At 39.3% G+C, this 20,805-nt stretch overlaps 1 protein-coding gene across 15 annotated transcripts in view; it reads left to right on the top strand.

Moving 5' to 3' along the window:
* Positions 1 to 19,762, top strand: part of ARPP21 (cAMP regulated phosphoprotein 21) — a 101,990-nt gene extending 82,228 nt beyond the window's left edge. For all 15 annotated transcript variants that reach the window (XM_062497559.1, XM_062497542.1, XM_062497568.1 and 12 more), the window contains 2 exons: positions 18,193 to 18,344; positions 19,505 to 19,762. In XM_062497559.1, coding sequence (XP_062353543.1) covers positions 18,193 to 18,344; positions 19,505 to 19,762 — 410 coding nt within the window. The remainder of the gene's footprint in view (positions 1 to 18,192; positions 18,345 to 19,504) is intronic.
* Positions 19,763 to 20,805: the final 1,043 nt, after the last annotated feature.

Below are 20,805 nucleotides of genomic sequence, written 5' to 3'. Positions count from 1 at the left end.
TGGAGGCAGATAGAATTTCTTAAACTTTGCCTAGTAACAAAAGCCTGGCACATGGCTCTCCATAGCGCTGTCCAGGGAAGTTTGCTCTTCAAAGGACACCCCCTGAAATACAGGTTGACTCTGAAGTCAGCCTTCAAATATGCTAGTATGTCAGAGGGCAGAATTTAGCCCAAAGTGTCTTAAAATACTTTTTCAATGCTTTACATTAGTAAAACCCTGCTGTGGTTTAAGACTGTCAACATGCTTTTTCTGTGCTCCTTTTCCAGTGCTGCTCTGAGCCATGGGAAGAGCGTGGCTTCTTCTGTGAGATTGAACTGGTGTGATCAGTGAACAAGTGTGCCCAGAAACTTGGTTCACTTGCGGAAGGGGTATTGCAGGTGGTCCTGCAATGTCCCCATCCTATTCTGGGTTTTAGCAGAGCTAAACCACTACAGTCCTTTTGCCCACCATGCTGAAGCCATTGTTGCAGCAGTTTTGATATAGGTCAACAGCCTACAGCTTGCTTCAGTGCCCAACTTGGAAGAAGGAGGCAGTTATTTTCCAGCTTCCACCCAAGAGGTAGCATCAAAATTGTGACCTTCTGTGCCAAACTTTGTTCCAGTGCAAATTTGTAAATGCTTTGTATGTCAGCTTTAGCTGGGAAGTCCCAACCACTCTCGCCATTGTAACATTATCTTCCAAAGGACCTACTAAAATACAGCTTTGATGTGTTTCTTTTGCTGCTCACATGCCATCGCATGTGAGTTATCATGAAAACCACATTATCACAGTAACTCAGGGTCTTCAGGCATCTGATGTTGCCAGCTTCCTTCACTTCTTGCTGATACGTAATTTATCACTGGCGTGGCATACGCTGCTAATATGTGCCCTTTGTGGACAGAGGCAAAGCTAATATACTTTCAAAGTGTATTTGAATTGCTTCCATATATCACAGCTGTCACTGTGAGCAGTTTTGTCACTTGCCAGAACAATGTGTTATGCTCATGCTTTATAGTCTTGGTACTATTCTGAACTTTTATTTGTGTAAATTGGAATGCATCATAACTTACTTTATCAAACAAATTTGAGTAGCCCCGGGTTTTTCAATTATTATTCTATTTATACATGAAAACTCTCTAAAGAAGAGCAGTTTTATGGAACATGCTTTATAGTTGTAATTATTACTTTTTATTAGTAATTAGCTCTAAGATCACTTGCAGTTTGCTTTCTATTTGTTAATTTTCATTCTTCTAAGAAGTTCATGCAGCTGGGGCAGCTTTGTTTTTGTATCTCGTTTCCTCTCCTACTCTGTTGTGTAGCAGAAGAGAAGCTACATGGTAGTCATGAGCCATGGAGTTGGAGATGGGGAGGAGGAGCCTCCTTGCCTCATAGATTTTATTTGTTATCTGTGCCAAATATCCACCAAATTAATCAATTGAATGGATTTAAAATAAAAACCCTTGTGAAATCCAGAAAGCACTTGCAGGTAAGCTATCCTACCTGTGAAATTGAGGATAGTGTAGCAGCGAGGTCATGAGTAGGCATAAGACTAAGGTATAATTAATGCCTTCATCTGGGAGTGCTTCCCCTGAATCCTAGAAAACACCCGGGAGCATGAACAGCATGAGTATTCAGAGCTGTGCTGCAGTGCCCTGGCTCAGTCATGGGCTGTGGAGTGGGACAGTTGTACCTCAGCAGCCAGAGCCACTCACCTGGGCAAGGACCAGCTGTGCCCACACTGCCTGCCCACCCTGTCCCAGTCCCAAGCATGTGGAGTGGGGCTGTTTCCATCTGCCATCTCAGCCTTCCCACCAGGTAGGGTCCTGGTAACGTCACTGAAAACTCTGCATAGACACAAACTGTGTCCATCCATCATATTTTTCTTCTGCCGTTGTCGTAGATCTGTTTAGGAGTGTGACCTGTGGCTGGTTTAGGACATCACTGCAATAAGAGACTTCCTCAGCTCTTCTTTCTCAGGGATACTCCGACATTAAATGTGCTGTTTCCAGAACAGTCAGTAAAATATCTCCTTTTTTACAGCCATGCCTAAAATACCAGTGAATATTTAAGAACCAATTTGGTATGGTTTCTCCTGTGGTGGAGCAACTTTTTTAATGGATGCAGTAGCTCATTTCAGAATATGAAAGCAAGGTCTATAAAGTAGTCAGGTTTATAATTAGAAAATTATTTATTTGCAGCAGATATATTTGCTAAAATGTAAAGATTGTAGTCCTCTTTTTTCAACATGAGAAAAATCTGCTAATTTTTGAAAATTGAGCAGTGTCTCTAATGGAATTTTCTTAGGTATAGATCAAGTTCCTTGTCATGAGCAGTAATTTAAAAGTATGAGTTAGGTTTGTCCTTTTATAGAAGTTAGTCTTTATTCTCAAGATCTGAACTCAGAATGATCAGTAGTTGCTAAAGAATGTTCTGCAGATGTGTTTACAGATCCTGTGATTTTCTCTTTTCAAAAATTTTAGCTACACAAACATTTTCAGCAGATTGTCTAGGCACATCAGCTGCCACTTCAGAAATGCATGTTGCAAATTTTACATGAAGAGACAATTTTGGCAGCTGCTTTGTGGTTTGACTTTGAGCAGCCCCAGAAAGGGTGTGTGAAATTAGTTACTCCATCCAGACCACAGAAACAAAAAGCAAGTATTTTAGCCTGAGGATAACTTGGAGGATGGTACTGCATTAAATTCAATGATTGTACATAGAGGAATTCATATATACTTCTGCCCATGTACACAGATTGTTTTATAGGACCAGAGGAGCTAAGGACAGAGGATATGTCTGATCTATGTGGGGAGGGGACAAAAACAACAACAACAAAAATACTAAGAAACCTGTTTTTCTCACAGAAAACATCTCTACCACCTCAGATGAGTTTGGGGAGCTGGCAGATGCCTTTTAGTAAACATTGTAAAGCCTCTGTAAACCCTTACAGTTTAATTTGAAAACATCCATGTGTATTGCTTTGCTAACAAATTTCTGGTTCAGAGACCTGTAGTTAAGATTTTGCTCTGGCAGCTGACTCTTACTATGCCGTCTTCCTCACCTTCCTGCCAGTATTGACAGACTTAGAGCTATGGGAATGTGGCCCTACCCTTTGCAGACAGATAAAAAGACCCAGACATCATTTTAGGGGGTCAAAGAAGCATTTTTCATATAACTGAAAATTTTGCAAAGCTCTGTGTGTAACTCTTAGCTAATTCAGCACTGAAAGGTCTCTTGTTATTATAGATTGTATTCAAGATCATATGTTTTCCCCTTGACTACCAATTGAATATATAGCAGTGCTCAGCACAGCTGGATTTGAAAATGTTTTATGACAATGTTACCCCTCAAAACAGTTTTTTGCAGATGAGAAAACTAATATGCAGAAAGAAGAAGTAATGCACTCAAGAGTGTACTAGGTCCCAGGCAAGCAAAAAGCAATCAAAATTTATGATGTATGCAAGGAATAAGTTTTGCTGGCTCTCAAATTACCTTGACAACACACCCAGGTTGATCTTCAGTATTTATGCTGAGTTAAAGACTGCATATGTTAATGGTCTTTATTGTGCATTTTCCATCACTCTGATTGCTCATCCATCAGGAATTCAGACTTTGCAAATACTTTTGGCCATGAAGATTGTAAACACAGCCTTGCCGGTGTTACAAAATATTAAGTGTGCTCTGTGATAGCAAATGTGCTGTGGCAGGTCTGCCCCAGTGATTTCTGAGGGCAGACATCACCCTGGAGAGACAATAGAGCACAAATGTTCAGGCCCTCCTACATTTAAATTTGTGTTATGCTTTGAGGTTTTTTTTGTTAATGAAAGCAAATTGTGCATCATTTACAGTTGCACAGTTGCAGATACCTTGAGGGGAGATAAGGGGATGAAGACTGATGCTGTGGGTTTTGCAGAACAAGTCTGCATAATATGCTCTTGCTTGGCAGATCAGCCTTCTCAGGCTGTTGTACTGGTTGAGTTAACCAACATCCTCTTCTGCAGTGATAATGCTGGACCAGCTATAGTGGGAGTTTTGCAGCTAATGTTCTGTGCAGTGAAAGCTGGGGATGAGCAAGAACATAAAGGGGAGGTTTTCTTTCATGTAGATTAATTGAACCATCTTCTGGCTGGACATTTTGACATCTGTTGACCACGGGCCTGATTCCAGGCTTTCTCAAGCCTGCAGGAAGACTGCCCCAAGTGTGAGTGCGGCAGGGACTGGGGGACTGATGCCTGCCCCTTTCCCAAGCACTGCTGTCATCCTGTTGTCCAACTTGGTAGAGACTTGGGAATTAATGCAGAAAATAAGTGATGTCTTCCAAAGTCAGCTTCATTTTCCCTATTCTTTTCTCTTTCTTTGACTTTCTTTGAGCCAAGATTTCTCGGTACAGCTGTCCAGGAAAGCTTGCTGCCGAGTGTCATTTCTATTAATTTTTTTTGTGAATTACACAAGGAATTTGTGACTCCAGGTGTCAATCCTCTTGTTTTCAAAAGTGACACTAAACAATTGTTAGAAAAGGCAAAGGTGAAAGTTTACTTCCACAATGCATTCCCTTTTTTTTTAAATGTTTTTATTATTCTGCAAGCATTGAAAATGCATTCATGTGTGATGTGGAGACAGGCAGGCTTTGTGAATTTAGCTGCCTGATTCATCAAAAGAGTTTGTAAAACTATATGAACAAGTTATTTTGCACATTCCTTGGCTAATTGAAACAAAAACTCAAATTCCTGTAAAATGAGACCCATACCACACACATCCTTTACACCCAAGGCACACTAAAATATAAAACAAAATTGCCTATAGATAGTTAATCAAACAACAGAAAAAGAGTTTTGGAAATTGGTGGTGTTCTATTTGGGATGTCTAAGGGGAATGTTTTTGACTTTTACAGACCTTTTTTCTTTTACTCATTTATTTTCTTCTTTGCAAGATCCACAGTTTGGCCACAGGATGGCCACTGGGATGACCAGACCTGTAGATTTCACCCTTCACCTCCTTCCAAAAAAAAGCTTTAGCTGGAAGATACAGCTCAGTTGTAGTGCAGTAATCAAATGTATTGCTTGCATACCTATTGCAATTACTGTTTATGTTTCTGCAGTGATATGGAATGGAGTGGGTGCCCAGAAGAGAGACTGATTGAAATTACTTATAGTCACTTTACAGGTCTTTTACGTCGTATTTCAATGGCTATCGGGAAGGGAGGGTCTCAATCACAGCAGTTTCTTTAGCAAAGGCTTAACTCAGTTACATTAAGGGACTTTTAATCAAGAAAGATGGGAAATGTGAACTAGTGTCTGCAGTAAACTAGAAGGGTTGGTAATTACAAGGCAAATACGAGTGGGAGCTCCCTGTGTCTGTGCTACAGAAGTGAAGCAAGGTAGACTCATCCCTGATTGACATTTGGTTTGTTATTTGCCAGTATCTCTTGGTACATAGCCACTGTTTGGTCTAATGGCTCTTTATTATAGTCACATACAATTGCAAGGGCCAAGCATAAATGCAGGCTCAGTCCCACCTTGCCCCATTTTTTTTCTATTGTGGGTTAAGCAGTGGTTGTGCAGAAGGATATGAGAAATTAATTTGTTTCATATATTGTAGAACTAAATTTTATTGGAACAGAGCCTCTCTCAATTTGATTGCTACCTGCTTGACCAAGTTTCTCAGAAACCTTTTAAAGTAATGATAAGAATATAGTATGAATAAATGTGACCATATCTTTCCCACTGGAGATGATCTCCTTTAAGGGGTTGAGTTCCCTGCTGCAGAAGGGTATTCAAGCCTGAAAACCATTGCTCTGAAATCTAGAAATTACCTTAAATTCTTAAAAGTTAAGCAAATTCTCAAGGGCTCTGGCGTATAGGGGCTGGAGTAATCATTGTGTTGCAGGTGAGTGCTTCTAATATGGTACAGAGCTGGTTGAGGTTGATTGCTAACCCCAGTAGTCTTTGGATTGCGTTCTGCATGGGTGCACTTGGAAAAGATGAAATTTTTGCAGTTGGACCCACATGGGCAGACATATGCTCTATCAAAGTCCTGTTGGCTTCAAGATCATCCCTGCACCTGTTTGCGTCGAGCTGGGGACTGTAGTCTGCAACTTGCTGTATCCTTAAGTTATAGGTAAACAAACTCAAGTCTTTTTGCTCTGTGATTTGCTGCCTATAGGTGTACGCAGAAGCTGTGGGGAGGAAGAGTGCCATCAGACAGTGGCTGTGTCTTTGTTGAAGGCAGTATTTACAGTTGATAATGTGTTTATGAAAACTCTTCCTGAGGCTGGGACACAAAACAAAGCCCAGCTTTTGAATGTGTAAAGCAGTCTGTCCACAGTAAAATGGAGCATGGTGCAGTGAACAGTATTGTCAGAACGCTGCTGTCTTCTTCCAATAAAGAGGACGTGGGCAGGGCAGGAACCTGTACCTGGAGCTGTGTGGGAAAAAAAACAGCCTGGCAAAAGCATCGAGAGCCCAGGGAGCATCCACCTCCACAACCATGCTGGTGAGCAGCAGCCTGCTTGAGCAGTCCCTGCTCAGAATAGGGGTCTTAGCATACATATTTTGGTGTACTTTCCAGAAAAGTATTGAGCAGTTTTCTCCCTTTCTCTGGGCAAATTATTTCCCTTGGTTGCTTATTTTTCTATCTGCAGAATCTTTTCTCTTCAGGAATCTTCATCATCTTCACTGTAGGGACTGCAGCTATTCCTTAAAGTTTGCACAGTGTCTGGCATTCAGGTTCACTCTGAGCTTGTGCCTGTAGATATTTCATCAATATCAAGAGGTGATGCCAAGATAACAAGCTGATATCAAGAGCAAAGTTATAGATACATTGATACACAGGACTTAACAAGGTTTTTTCTCAGACTTGACATTATTTACTAGGGGTCAGTCCAGAAAATCAAAACAAAATAAATACATCTGCTGAAATTCAGTGAATCTGTGTTTTGGAGCTGGCATGGAAAATTTGATCCTGCTAGTTTTGTGTTTGTGCTCTTTTTTGAATCATACTGAATTTTGTTTTGGTGGTTAGCTGTCCTATCACCCAGTTCCTAAGGGATTTACCAACAAAACCAATAGATATTGTATATAACTGTTATTCTATGGCCATTAACTTTTTTATGTAACACAATGTATAGACACAAGTACATAGGGGAATATTGCATCTGCTCTTCATCTAATGAGCATGTCATATTCCAAAGGAGTCTTTCTGTCAACATTAATGGGTTCTCAACATTGATATTTTAGTTGTACATTAGCTATTCAAAAACCTCCTAAAGAGGAATTGCAGCAGACCTCATCAATGTAACTGTGGCTACAGTTAAGGGCTACTACCAGATTTGATCTCTTTTGGTCTTTAAGCAGTAAATTGTCCTTAAGAGCAACCTACATTTTCTTCAAAATTATCTATTTGCCTGCCCATGGGTCTCAGTTGACTGTCCTTATGGTTGTTGGGATTGATGAGCAGGGACTGAGAGCAGGATTATTCCTGGATGTTCCCTAGCACTATTTTGGACCTCTTGTCATCAGAATTGTGCACCAGCTTGCAATACATGCCTCCAGTGACTTAGCTCTGTTGGGATGAGAAGGCTTCATCCCTATCAGAATAATGTAGTAAACTCCCAGGTCCTGTAGTACCCTCCCTGCAGACACCTCAGCTGGCTTTGGGCATCTGCAGCACCCCAATGAAAACCCTTACTCATGGTACTGGCCAAAGGGAAATGCTGTCCGAAGCTCATTTCTCCAAAGCTGTTGAGCCTGTTCCTGTGGCTCCATGGATTAACTTAGTTCAAAAGCATAAAATACTGCTGGGTGTCTTCTTTTTTATTATTTTTATTTTTATTTTCTCAGTCTCCAATAAAATGCAGAGCCTCAGATTATAAAAACAGCTGCACATGCTTTGGGTTAATGTATTTAAGTCAGGCTCCAAGGCCTGGGCTAGTGCCAAGAATCTGGATCAGTTGCTTTACCAGAATTAGGCTGCTGTAAGGGAGCCCTGCATTATTGTGTTGCAATTATTTTGGATTGCAGCTGGCTGTTCCCTCTATTTTTTTATTTTTTTTTACTGAAGTGAGATAAAAGGATTTGTCTTAAAAACAGAATTTTCTTTTCTGAATCTTACAGAAGCTTTGAGTTATATACCATGTCTGTAAGAGGTGCTGCTCTGTTTATCTTTAGATTTATCTTCAAGGAGAAGAGCAAGAAATATTTGTCATAGTTTTTGAAGAGCAGGAAGAGTGCTAAAAGGTGTCAAAACATAAAATAAATGTGTATTAGAAAGGAAATAAAATAAGTGACTAAAGCATCATGTAATTACATGCCATTAGGTTCTCAGCAAGAACAGGTTTATTTTCAGCATCAAGCCACTTACTAGTAGCAAGTTATTAAAGCTGTCCCTACAATTAGAAAATCCTTTGTATAAGGAAGTAAAGGAATGAATCCAGATTTTAAGCTGAAGAAAACCATTTCTCCACCCCTGAGTCTCATGTATTTGTATCCATTCAAGCCCTTTTCAATGCCTGTTTATATACATTTTTTATCAAGTAACATCTCTCTTATGTTCTCCAATGGATAGCAAAAAGTAAACTGAATGCAATCATTTATCTTTGAACTGTTTAACTGTGCCCTTCTTCATGTTCTTGTTAATAATGCCAGGTCTCCCAGGAGGTCTCTCACACAATTTTATCACATAAGCTTTTTGTTTGACCTTACCTGCTGTTCCCCTGGAACATAAGGGGGGCAAAAAAAGCCAAAATGCCAGCCTGCCTTAATTAAAATTTTAGTCTCAGAAGATGTTACAGTATGTGATTTCATTAGGTATATAATGAAAGTATTTAATCAGCTCTTACTTGTCTGGGCCTTTTTAGTCAGTAATGAAGTCAGCAAGTTTTAAACCAAATCTCTTCAGGTGTGGGAATGTAACTGAGGAGTGGATATGCATCTTTAAGTGATTTATAAATTCAGTTTACCCAGCATTTTGCATATTTGCCCTAAAGGTAGTTGCTTGGATGACTAAGTAGAAGGTACTAAATAAATGTTCAGCACCCTTTGCAAAAAAAACATTTTTTCACCCATGGGACAGAGAGCATGCATATAAACATTTTTTTAAAGATAATGCAACTCCTCATTTACAGGTTGGAGCTTAGCATCATAGAAAAAAAGTAAAAGAATGGATAAAAGGTAATGGATATTTCTTTGACATGTAATAAGTGCTAAATTTTACACTGTGATATGTGATGTTACTTCCATAATTTCTCATTGCCATAATTTAAATCAACCCAACAGGAGGCTTTCTACCTTCCAGGTGAACTAATTTCTTTTTATGTAGTGTCTATTCTCAAGGAAAAGTCTGTGCAAAAAGCAGTCTATCTTGGCTTTTGTAAAAATGTACCTTGTTTTAGTTTATATAGGAAAAGCAGAATTAAAAAGTATATTTTTGAGGCTCTGATCCTACACATCTTTTGGACCAAGAGGGTTTGCTTTGCTACGGAAGTTGTGTTATTCTCCTTTTTTTCCTCCATTTTGTTAGCAGTGCCCTCAGTTGGTAGCATTGTCTTTAGCAGCACATGAAACTATCCATGTTTCAGATGCTCTGTGCTTTGGGTTCTTCCAGGCACTGGGGTTGCAAAACAAGTAAAACCAAGGTTTCATAGAGCTTTTTGAGCAAGAATAAAGCAAGAGGACAAGGAAGGGCAGTTCACCTGGGTAGATCCTGTTCTAGCAGTCTAGAGGAACTTGCCACATCAGCAATTTCAGAGCAGTTATCCACAAAAAAAAAAAAATTCTAGTGTAGCTCTGGAATAATTCAAAATTGCAGGGAATTTCCCAGTTTTATTTCTTCTTTTGAAGCTGTACGAAGATATTTTTTGCCATATTGCTTTTATGGTATTTGTAGCTTTGTAAACCACAGAGAGAAAGAAGGGTGGGGAAGACAGTCCAACTTCTTTTATCCAGGATTTTTTTCTTTCTCTTCTTTCTTGCTCATATCTCTGATGCATTTATATCTTGTTGAGTTTCTTAATGCAGCTGAATACAGCTCTTTGTGTGTGAGTCTGACAACAAATGTGGCTATTGTTCTGTTACCAGGTTTGGGAAACATGAATATGTTTTTTGCAAAGCTATGGCAAATTTAGGGACTCGGAGCTACAATTCTGGCAGCAATTATGCTTCAAGACTCAAAGTTCATCATCCTGCAGTTTTATAACCTCAGCTCTGCAGAGAATTATTCGAGTCACTATCATTGTAATCACTTTAGGAATACATTTTCTGTATTATGTGTTTCCAGTGAATGTAGCAGGAGTGCCATTAGCTAAAAATTGTTTTGATCTTGCACAGCTTGAAAGAATTGATGCCATTAGTTTAAAATTTTGAAAACAAATATAATAACTCATGGTTTCTTCTGCAAGCTGTATTGCTGGAGTATGATGTGCTTTTACCTGAAATGAAAGAAGCCAAACTGAGTCACCTGTGTTAAAAGGCTTCTCTTGTTTTTGGAGGGTCTGAACTTGCTGAGTTCTGTGGGCGAAACGAGTCTGTGTGCTATTGTGGTTTTTGACATGCTGCTGTTTTACATGTTACCTCATACCTCCATACCTTTTATGTTGCTTCTTAAGATTTCCTTATTTCAGTCATAGGTATTCTTGTTTGTTTTTCCCCCTTTGTATGTGTGTGAAAACAAAGTAATTGCATGGTCTTGTGTTTTGAGGGGAAAGACATGGAATTTTAGCATTCATCTATCATGTACTTACCTTTTAGCTCACATGGTGTCCAGTTAATACCCATAAATTATCTGTGATGTCTTCAAGTAGAATGTAAAGCTCAGATGTGTTTCTAGGGCAAGGCATTTTTATCTGTATTGCAGAGAGAAAGCAGACACAGTAGAAATGGATATGGAATGCAGCAGATTTGCTTTACAGTGTGCATTGGATTTTAGATCCAAGCTTGAACTATAAAATGGTTTACAAAGTGGTTTGAATTCCAGCTGCACAAGATGCAGTTTAAATCTTCAGATTCACACAGAAAATAACACCGAGAGGGAGACATTAATGTGTCTTCTGCGGGAGTCTTCCAAACTGCAGATACTTGGGGTGAGGCTAAAATAGTCTGTCATTTGCAGTGAAACTTGCCAGATAATGGTCAACTGCATAACAAAAATAAATCCCAAACCTTTCCCTCAGGTGATTGGGCACCCAGTTCTAACACATCACACCTGGACATGAGAATCCAGCAAGAACACAGAGCCTTGGAGCAGTGCTCCTCTAGAGGAAGCAGTACATAGGGATGGTGCATGTCCACGAAGGAAGTGAAACACCTGGTTGCAGTCCATTTCTTGAGTATCTAACACAAAGTCAGGAGGGACTGATGGACCTTAGAACAAGAAGGCATTGTTCTGGCTGCCAAAAACACTTGCTTCAAATTCTTGCTCTCACTTGTGCTCAGAATGGATCTCGCTCGTTTTGTGGCTCCCACAACCTGGCCAACTGTCCTATGCAAGGTTCCCTAATTAGGCTGTCTTTTCTCCAGTTTTACAGATAACCTTCAGGGCTTGTTTGAGAATCAAAAGGTTCTTTGGAGCTTAGCGGCGTGGTTTAGTGGTGGATGTGGCATTGTTAGACCAATTGGTGGACTTGATGATTTTAGAGGTCTTTTCCACCCTAAGAAATTCTGTGATTCAATTCTGTGATTCCATTCTGTGATTCTAAGACAGTGTTCAATCTTGCTGAACAGCTTGCTTCAGTTTTTTTTCTCCTTCCAGTTTTGCAAATACTTTGGGATGGACCAGCTCAGAGCTTTTGGTAAAAAAGAAACTTGTCCAAAATTTTACCAAATATACTGATGTGTCTATGAGTGAATTTTTGTTCTACAAATACATTTTTTTCTTCTGTGATTATAACTTAATCATGGGCATTGTAAATTTGTTATTATAAAGTAAAAGCAACATCCATCCACTTTAATACTTTGCCCATAGCTAATTTCAAAACATAAAGGAGAACATAGCCTAGTAAAATTGTGGGAGTAGATACCAACTATATTCTTCAGTCTACAAAGTCTACTGAGCACTACTCCAGCCTTGGCAAAGTAAACTAAAATAGGCCAGAAATATCCCTTAGAATATCCACTGTGCACAGGTGAACTCTGCTTGTGGAATGAACGAGGTGGCATTGCAAACATGTGATTAAAGAGAGGAGTGACTGGGGAAAGGATCCTGTCTCATATGCAAAATTAATCATTTTCCTTGTGAGACAGGAAAAGTGTTAAGAGCCAACTGGGTAGCATTTTCCTAGGTATTTCAAACCTGGAATATGTAATTTAATGGTCTGACTAATACTGGACAATGAGCACATTCTAATAATCTTTGTTATCAGAACTACTTCTTAAACTGATTAATATCTTCCAACAAGATTTCTATCCTCATTTTAGAGGTTTTAAGTGATATAAATATCCTTCCACTAATTGCCTTCAGTAAATTGCTTCCTTGTTAATTAGAGTGTCTATTTAAACTTTGACTTTTACTTCTAATCTGAAAAGTGCTAGGTTTATCTTCCAGACATGTAATTTTATTGTACCCTTTTCCGGTCTGTTCAAGAACTATTGTTATGGTTTAAGCCCAGCCAGCAAGTCACCCCCATGCAGCTGCTTACTCACTCTCCCCAGCTACACAGAGAAGAGAATCAGAAAATTAAAAATGCGCAAACTCATGGGTTGAGATAAGCAGTTTAATATGGAAACCAAAAGCCATGTGTGCAAGCAAAGCAAAACAAAGAATCCATTCACCACTTCCCATGGGCAGACAGGTGTTCAGCCACCCCCAGGAAAGCAGGGCTCCTTTACACCTAAGAGTTACTCAGGAAGAAAAATGCCCACTCTGAGCATTCCCCACTCCCTCCTTGCCTCAGCTTTATATGCTAAGAATGTTGTCATATGGGATGGTGTGAGAAGCAGAAAGTGCTGAGCAAGCACTGCTCAACAGTAATTTCCCTGAATTATCAAGGCTGTTTTCAGCACTATTCCAAAACTTAATCCCATCCTAGCTACTAGAAAGGAATTTAATTCTACCCTGGCCAAAACCAGCACAACTATCTATTAGCAGATACTTCATCTTTTGAATAAGTTGAGCAAAGTGAGCTTATTAAGTCTTTCAGGAAGAGGTGTGCTTCCTGACTTTGGATCATGTTTTCAGCTTGCTTCTCAGCTCTTAACAGTTCTGGGGAGTCTTCTGCAAATGTAAGCACCTTCTGTGTGCAGAATTTGGTGTTAAAATATTTTCAAGGACTTCACAGGGTTCACACCAAGAGCTGGTGCTTGTTTTCCTTGGCTTTTCCATGTGAGCTCAAATTCAATCTCTTCCCAGTGCTCCTGGCAGTTGCTGCCACAGTTGAGCTGGTCTATACTGGAGGAAGGAGGGAAAAGGAAAGGGAGAGTGGCATAGGGCACCAGAAAGGCACTGCACTAGTTGCAGAGCAGGCAGGAGCACAACTAGATTCAGTGCAGCATTCCACCCAGCCCAGTTACCTGTGCTTAAGGTTTCCCTTTGACTTTCTTTTGGACTTTGCTTGCCTAAACCACTGCAGTGTGTTGCTGAGGTACCTGAATTTTAGGTGACACTACACTGAGTAAAGCAAAAAGGGAGCAGGTGAGGTCTCAAATACTGCTACATCAGAAGCACTATGAGTTTATGGGCATGGATGCAAGGACTCTGTTTAAGTGGAAAGAGTACAATCAAGTTTGTAGTTCAGGGACTCTCACCTGCACTTGTCAGACACCCTTTTCCCACAGTGCTGATACGCATGTTCCAAACATTGGTAACGCATGATTCAAATCTAAACTGAGCAATGAAATAGCCCCTCCCAACATGAATGTGCCATTCATGAAGAATGTATGCTGAGGCCAGGAGAGCAGCAAACATGCTCTAATTGCAACTCTGTGTGACTACTGGCAGAGGTGTAAAACTTTTGCATTTTGTCTTTTGAGCTACATAGCCTCATTAGGAAATTGAAACGTTTGTGGGTCTTTCATGCAGTCTTTCTCTTCTGGGATGTTTAAGTTAGATGACTTTTAGCATGGTGAGGCAGGCTGTAAAGGTACAGAGAATTACCTTGATGATATGATGGCCGCTTCAGTTTCAGCTGGAATCCAAGGCTCATCCTTCCTCTGAGGTATTCACTGAATTTCTGTGCACAATTTGTTCCTCTGGTTGTTTAGCAATGTCACTCATGTTTGCCCTGATTTAAAAAATCCTCCTTTGTAGCTGCTATATAGATAACATAGAGCAGGATGATATAATTGCAGTAAAGAGGCCCTGGAGCTTGCAGTGATAGGATGGTTCATCTGATGTGTCCTGTGTTCACTAGAAAATAACCCACATATGTAGGTTCTCAGGGGACAGTAAAGAGGCTTTTAAGGATTACTCTTAATGTAGTATGAAGGCTAATGAGTAAAAGAGCAAGTGCAAAAAAAACTATTGCAGCATAAATATGTTACCACTTCCTGTTCTCATTTTCCTTACACCTGTGTAGCTCCAAAACATCCACCTCTGCCCAGTAATGCCTTTCTCATTCACTGCAGTCAGTTTTTAAGGCTTTTGAGAATACAGTATTATTTCCATGCCATTGAAAAGTAAATAGCACATGAAAAGTATGGCATAGTTTAAGACTGTGCTATGTGTGTACAAATGAGGTAATTTTCTCTGATAGTCTGTACCTGGGGTAAAAAAAAGAAAAAAAAAAATTGTATAGTTTCACAAACAGTGCTAAAGGTTGATAATAGTCTCAATTCTCCCACGTCCATTCTTTTTCCTGGGCAGAGTGCAGAAACACACAAAGATATCAATATCCAGTAAACACTGGAGGACCTGTTTCAAATATTACATGAAGAATTTGGGCTGCAGTGATAGAAAATTCAGAACAGCTGGTTTCTGATATTAACAACTTCTTGTCCAAATGGATTTCCACTTAGAATGCCAAATGTTCTACTTTCATCTGTGCTGAAACAGAAACCATTTAGCAGAGTGGGTATAAGCTCTTCTTTTTTTGTCACAAGATTTTTCTTCTTGCTTATAAATTTGTTGTAGATTTAAAAAAGTAATTCACTTTTTAATATTCTGTACCTCCTCTATAATGTTGGCAAATATGTTCTCACATTTTTATGTTCAATAGAATGGACAAACATGCATCTTTCTTCATGTATTTAACATAATAAAGGGTCAGGCTTTGCTGTCAGGTAAAATGAAGTGGCTTTATTGAGATGCAGAACCTTGAAGATGCTGGATTTTTATTAAATGCTGTACTGGGTTCTACAGCACAGTATGACATCCACAGCTTCAATTAATTCCAAAGAGTACTGATCATTTAAAAAAAAAACCATAAATATTAAGTAGGGAAGAGATGACAGCCAGCATCTTTGCAAATATAGACACAGGCTAGTAAATGTCTTAAATATTCCCATTTCTACTTACAAGTCAGGGCATTAAATATTCTGGACAAAAAAGTGACTTATTTTCCCTTAAAGTCTAAGAGGATTCAGGATACAACCTATTTGCTCTCATCTAATCAAATTGGAAGTTTGTTAGAGTGCATGTCAAGTATATGTATTGAGGCTTTTCTGTGTGGTTAGAGCATTGCAAAAGGCTTACACAATTAGTAGAGGAAAGGTCTTACTCTCACTTTCAGGGATGTAATTGATGTACTCTGCAGGTTGGGACAGAGGTGAGGAGCATGTCCTGTGGACAGGAGAAATTGCTAAAGTCCTTGAAGAGTGTTAGAATAAGATTGTTAAAATAATAATGCATAGCCCAATGGACCCCAGCTCTTCAGCCCATCTCCTTTTCATATTTTTGCACATAAAACCTGGTGTGGTTATGTCATGTACTAAGCAGTTCTTGCTAGCACAGAGGAGATTTTCAGGGCTGAGTGTTTATGTCTGTGTGTGTCATTGGAAATAGATGGTCTTTAAGGTCCCTTCCTATCAAACCCATTCTATGACTCTATGTTTTTGTACTACCCCCAGGAGATCACTCCTATATGTTTGTTACAAGGGTAGCTACTTCAGCTTTTCCATGTTTTTTTGTTTCAGTTTGATAGTCGTGTCTGCACTGAGTCATAAATCTGTCATATTTGGAGAACATGGAACACAAAGATTAGGTGAAGAGAGAACTGTGTATTCAAACACACAGCAGGGCATTAGCAATAGTCTCAGAAAAGTAATGTTAATGCAATCATGTCTACTAGAGATAACAGAAGGGCTGCTTTCTCCTTGACCCTACTAGTATCTGTCTGTCTCTGTAGAGCATCAGTCTGCCACCCTGTGCCAGTGCATTACAATCCAGTTCTCTGAGCCTAAATCCAGTTTTGGATTATATTCCCCAAAAGTGTAACTTTATCCATGGTTCACTATCCATCTATGGTTCTTTACACATCTGAGACTTAACTTTAACAACCAGAGGTGACAGGATATTAATTTCGTATTGCTGCTTCTGCTGTCAGTTGACACCACTCTACTTAAACTTCCAGTCCTCCTTCCTATTCTTTATACCCTCCCCCCCATAATTGGTGTACTGGAGCAGAAGAGAATTTGTAATTTTATTATTGCTGTATAAGCTTTCTGTAAACTCAGTTGCAGGAGTTCAGATGTTGGTAATTTTTATAACTAAAATATGCTGACAGCATTTCGGCATAGGAAAAGAAGAAATCTCAGTGTATTTGGTGAGTTTGGGAGATGTTTAATGCTATATCCTAGCCAAGTTAATCACTCATGGAATTATTTTTTTTATTTTGCTCAGTTGACTGGAGACATTAATCTCTGGAATGGCATCTTTAATGCCAAATACTTGGCCAGAAAGCTCAACATTTCCCTGGCATAAAAACAGCTTTAGAAGGAAAGCTATCAACTGACAATAGACCAGCAGAAACAGAGACATTTGTTACCTTATTTCTCTTACATAATGAAGAAATATCCAGATTATGGTTTTCACTTTGTGAAGTATATTGAAGCAGGTACTGTATTCACGAATATAAATTGAGCAGTCGTGACACAATTTTTTCATAGAAAGTTGACACAGAGTTGCTCTTTCTGGTAGATCTTTTTTGTTTGAAATATGCTTATTGTAAAACCATCACTACAGAGTTCATAGTGCACTGTATAACTGCATGTTAAAAATATGGGTGCTGAAGAACACAGAATGTGATATGGAGAAATTATTCATAGATTTATAATACCTATGTTTGGCCACATTTTTCAAGGGCAGGATCTTTCTGCATCTTTCCTTTTCTGCTTTTTCTGCAAAGTTCTTAATTTCTGCATATCAGCATCACCCAGCCACCCAGTTCAATCTGTCTAGGCTCATTCCCAGGCAAAATTGCATTGATGCTGAGCAATTTTTTATTTGTGCTTGCCTTCCCATCCACACTGCTGCTTCATTAGTGGCTTGGCTCTCTAGATCATCCAGTCTTTGCCCATTTCTCCGTTAGTCCTAGAGGAGCCATCCCAGCAGAAAAATTGCAGTTTTGTGGTGACTTCGAACACAGAGTTAGTCACACGTTAAAACAGAAGCATCAGCTTTTCATCCTTGTGCAGGCACTGGTATGTTACCAGTGTTCCTACCAAGCAATGGGGAAGATACTTCCTAATCTATTATTTTCCTGCTTTGACACACATTAAAATAGTACAGTGGATAATGACCCTTAATATGCTCTAATTAGATTTTAAAACCTTGCAAGTGAGAGCCAGTGTGTGTAGAGATGCTTTTCTTGATTAAATAAAGGCTTCTCTGTTTATATCATGCTAGGGAGTTGCATTACAAGGAAGGTAAGACGGTAAGTTAAGAAATTTGACCTGAAAGAAATTGTTAAGTTAGACCATGAAGGCCAAATGCTGATGTCCTTTAAGTTGTTGGGAGTTTTGCCAGTGAGGAAATAGGGAAAAGACAGTAGCACCCTGTGTCTCTTTAGGGCTTTACAGGCCTGTGCTGCAGTCAGACATTCCTCCGGGTGGTCTCTGCCACAGTGTTAAAAAGCATAACAAAAGCATGCCATCCACTCAGGTCAGCCTGCCAGCTCATGGCATTTGTTTATTGCACTTCAGTTTTCATTTCCAGTAACATTTCTGCAGGAACAAGTTACTTTTTGACTAATGCGGGTATAAATTATGGGATCATTTGCTGTACCTTTCAACTGTTGTAATTTTGCCTCTACAAGCAACAGGGTATTTGAAGACCTCTTTCTTCTTCCAGGTTACCAGCCTGTCCTGCCGAACCAGCAGCAGGGGTTCCAGGGTCTCATGGGAATGCAGCAACCGCCCCAAAGCCAGAACCCGATCAATAATCAACAGGGAAATCAGGTGCAAGGCATGATGGTTCAGTATCCAGGCATGTCATCTTATCAGGTATTTAGGAGCTGTAAGGAAAGACTTCTTTTCTTGGAGAATGCTTAATTGAATTAAGTTTTTGCATCACACAGTGCTCTTATAACTTTATTTGGATAGTGTGTGGCAGGAAGCTTTCTGATGAGTGCACTTCTAAGTCAAATCAGTTTCTTTGCTTCTTACTTACATGGTCTTAGTACTCCTGATTTTCATTATGATTTCAGAATGCTTCAGATGAACTGTTTATTGCAATCTGCAGTGAGGGTAATGTCACAAAGAACAAAGGAATTAGACTTCTTCCTGTGAAGAAAATTAATTTTAAAAAATATAAGAACATTGTTCATTTCTTCTCTTTTTTTGCCAGTGCAGTACTCCATTAATGAAGTTCAGGGCTGTACCTGATCCAGTTAAAAATTACTCATCTGTGGAGACTCCTGCCAAGGATCTCACCATGTCTTCCATAACAAGCTGTAGCCAGATGGATTATTGTTTATTGGGTTTCTGGGGAGAGGGAAGGCAGTGGCTTGATTTTTACCAAGTCTGTAAGTTACCCAGACTTATTTCCCCATGTTTATACCTAGTTTCCATGAGTTATGCCAAGCACATGTGAAAGGTGGCCTGTGCTTACACTTCTTACTGGTCCCTCTGGAAAGTTAAGAAACTAAATGACATCTAATTCATTTTAATAGACTGCACTGATTAAGCAGTCATTTTCCTTTCCCCTCAGCTTCTTTGCATTCTTCTTTCCCTCAGTGACACAAATGGAAATGGGGGAATTGCTTATGGGTAGAATTTTCCCCTTAAATCTTCAGAATTACGCTATTGAAAATGTGTTTTAAAGATTAATGATCAAGTTAAAGGTTTAGACTGTTTTGATGGCCTAGACATACCAGGGTCAAGTCTTCTGTTTGCACTGATCCCAGTAATGCATAGTCTTCTATGTCATAACATAGACACTTTCTAGGCCTAAAAGCAGAGAGAATTCTCTTTAAAACTTTCTGTAACATAAAAAGTCCTCAGAGATGAGAAGAATTATGAGCAGCAGAAAATAGCACATTTTGACAGAACATACGGTATACTCAAATTCAGCTGGAAGGAATATAGGGATACTGGGAACCTACTTTAACTAGCTTAGTGATTCTTATCTTTTTGTCCCTACGTCTTTTCGTATTCCTACCTAGGTGCCAATGACCCAGGGTTCTCAGGGATTGCTGCAACAATCGTATCAACAACCAATTTTGCTACCTAATCAATCAGGTCAAGGAACAATTGCAGCTAATGGAATGCCTGTCTACTGTAATGTCATGCCTCCTGCCCCACAGAACAATCTCCGGTTGATTGCCCCACACTGCCCCTCCAATAACGTTCCAGTTATTTCTGCCAGCTGCAGGACAAACTGTGCAAGCATAAACAATGCAGGGTGGCAGGTCAAGTACTGACTCTATGGCTTAGATTCATGAGGATAGAGGTGCATTATTTGACAAATAAATCATGGCCTTCAAATGAAGAGGAACACAAGAGAATAATCAGATGAGGACACGAGTACTGACTATGCTCAAGTGACGTGCTGCTGGAAAAACCTGTAAAAAAAAAAAGAAAAGTAAAATTAATTTGGAAATAAAATATTTGCTGGTTAATGGTGCATATTTTTGTCATGTCTACTAGGTATGCCTTTATAGCTTAGCTAGTGACATGAATTCATCGAGGTAAGATTTTTTCCTACCACTGAACACCACTGTGTAGATTGTAATATCCCCAATTCGGATTAGTTTTGTACTTTGTGTGAGTTTGTGAAGCTAAAAGTATTTAAAAATATAATAAAATCACACTGTACCAAAGCTGTAATGGATATTTTAAAAAAATGAAATCAGAAAGAGAATTACTGAATAAAAGGAATAATTTATATATACTATAGAGGGTTTTTTTATTGATATATGCAGTATTGTAGTGCTTAATCACAATAAATCTATTTGACCTCATGAAGGAAGGTTATGTTTCTACCACTGGCTTGGTCTCCTCTGTTTCTGAGTGAATTTTCTTTAGTTTCTGCATTATCTTTTTTTAGGGCGAAGCTAGTCGGGGAATGGTGCTTAATGGGCTTAGAGGAGTTTGATGAGAAGGCAACATGGCTGTGTCTCAGCATATGTGTACCATAACATCTAGAATCACTTTGGAACTGTAGCATAGCCACCCCGGAAGAATTCAGTGAATAATGTACCAGTTCACACTTAAACTGAGTTTGTACTTTGCCAATTCCTAGAACCAGGAATGTCATAATCATAATTCGTCATTGCTGCAAGCCTCTACTAAGTCGCACTTCTTCAAGAGACCATACAACAGTCGTACATGAGAAGACGTAGTTGTCCCATGATATTCCATCCACCAGATGGAAGATCAGTTAATACTGATGTAACAACCACAGTACCCAGCAATCCTGCTACATAGAGATGCTCTACCCAATTATTGGTGCTCCACTTGTAAA

This window comes from Cinclus cinclus, chromosome 1 (genome assembly GCF_963662255.1).
Source record: "Cinclus cinclus chromosome 1, bCinCin1.1, whole genome shotgun sequence".
NCBI lineage: Eukaryota > Metazoa > Chordata > Aves > Passeriformes > Cinclidae > Cinclus > Cinclus cinclus.
Note: the sequence above shows the minus strand (reverse complement) of the source record. Positions and strands in the feature narration are given on the sequence as shown.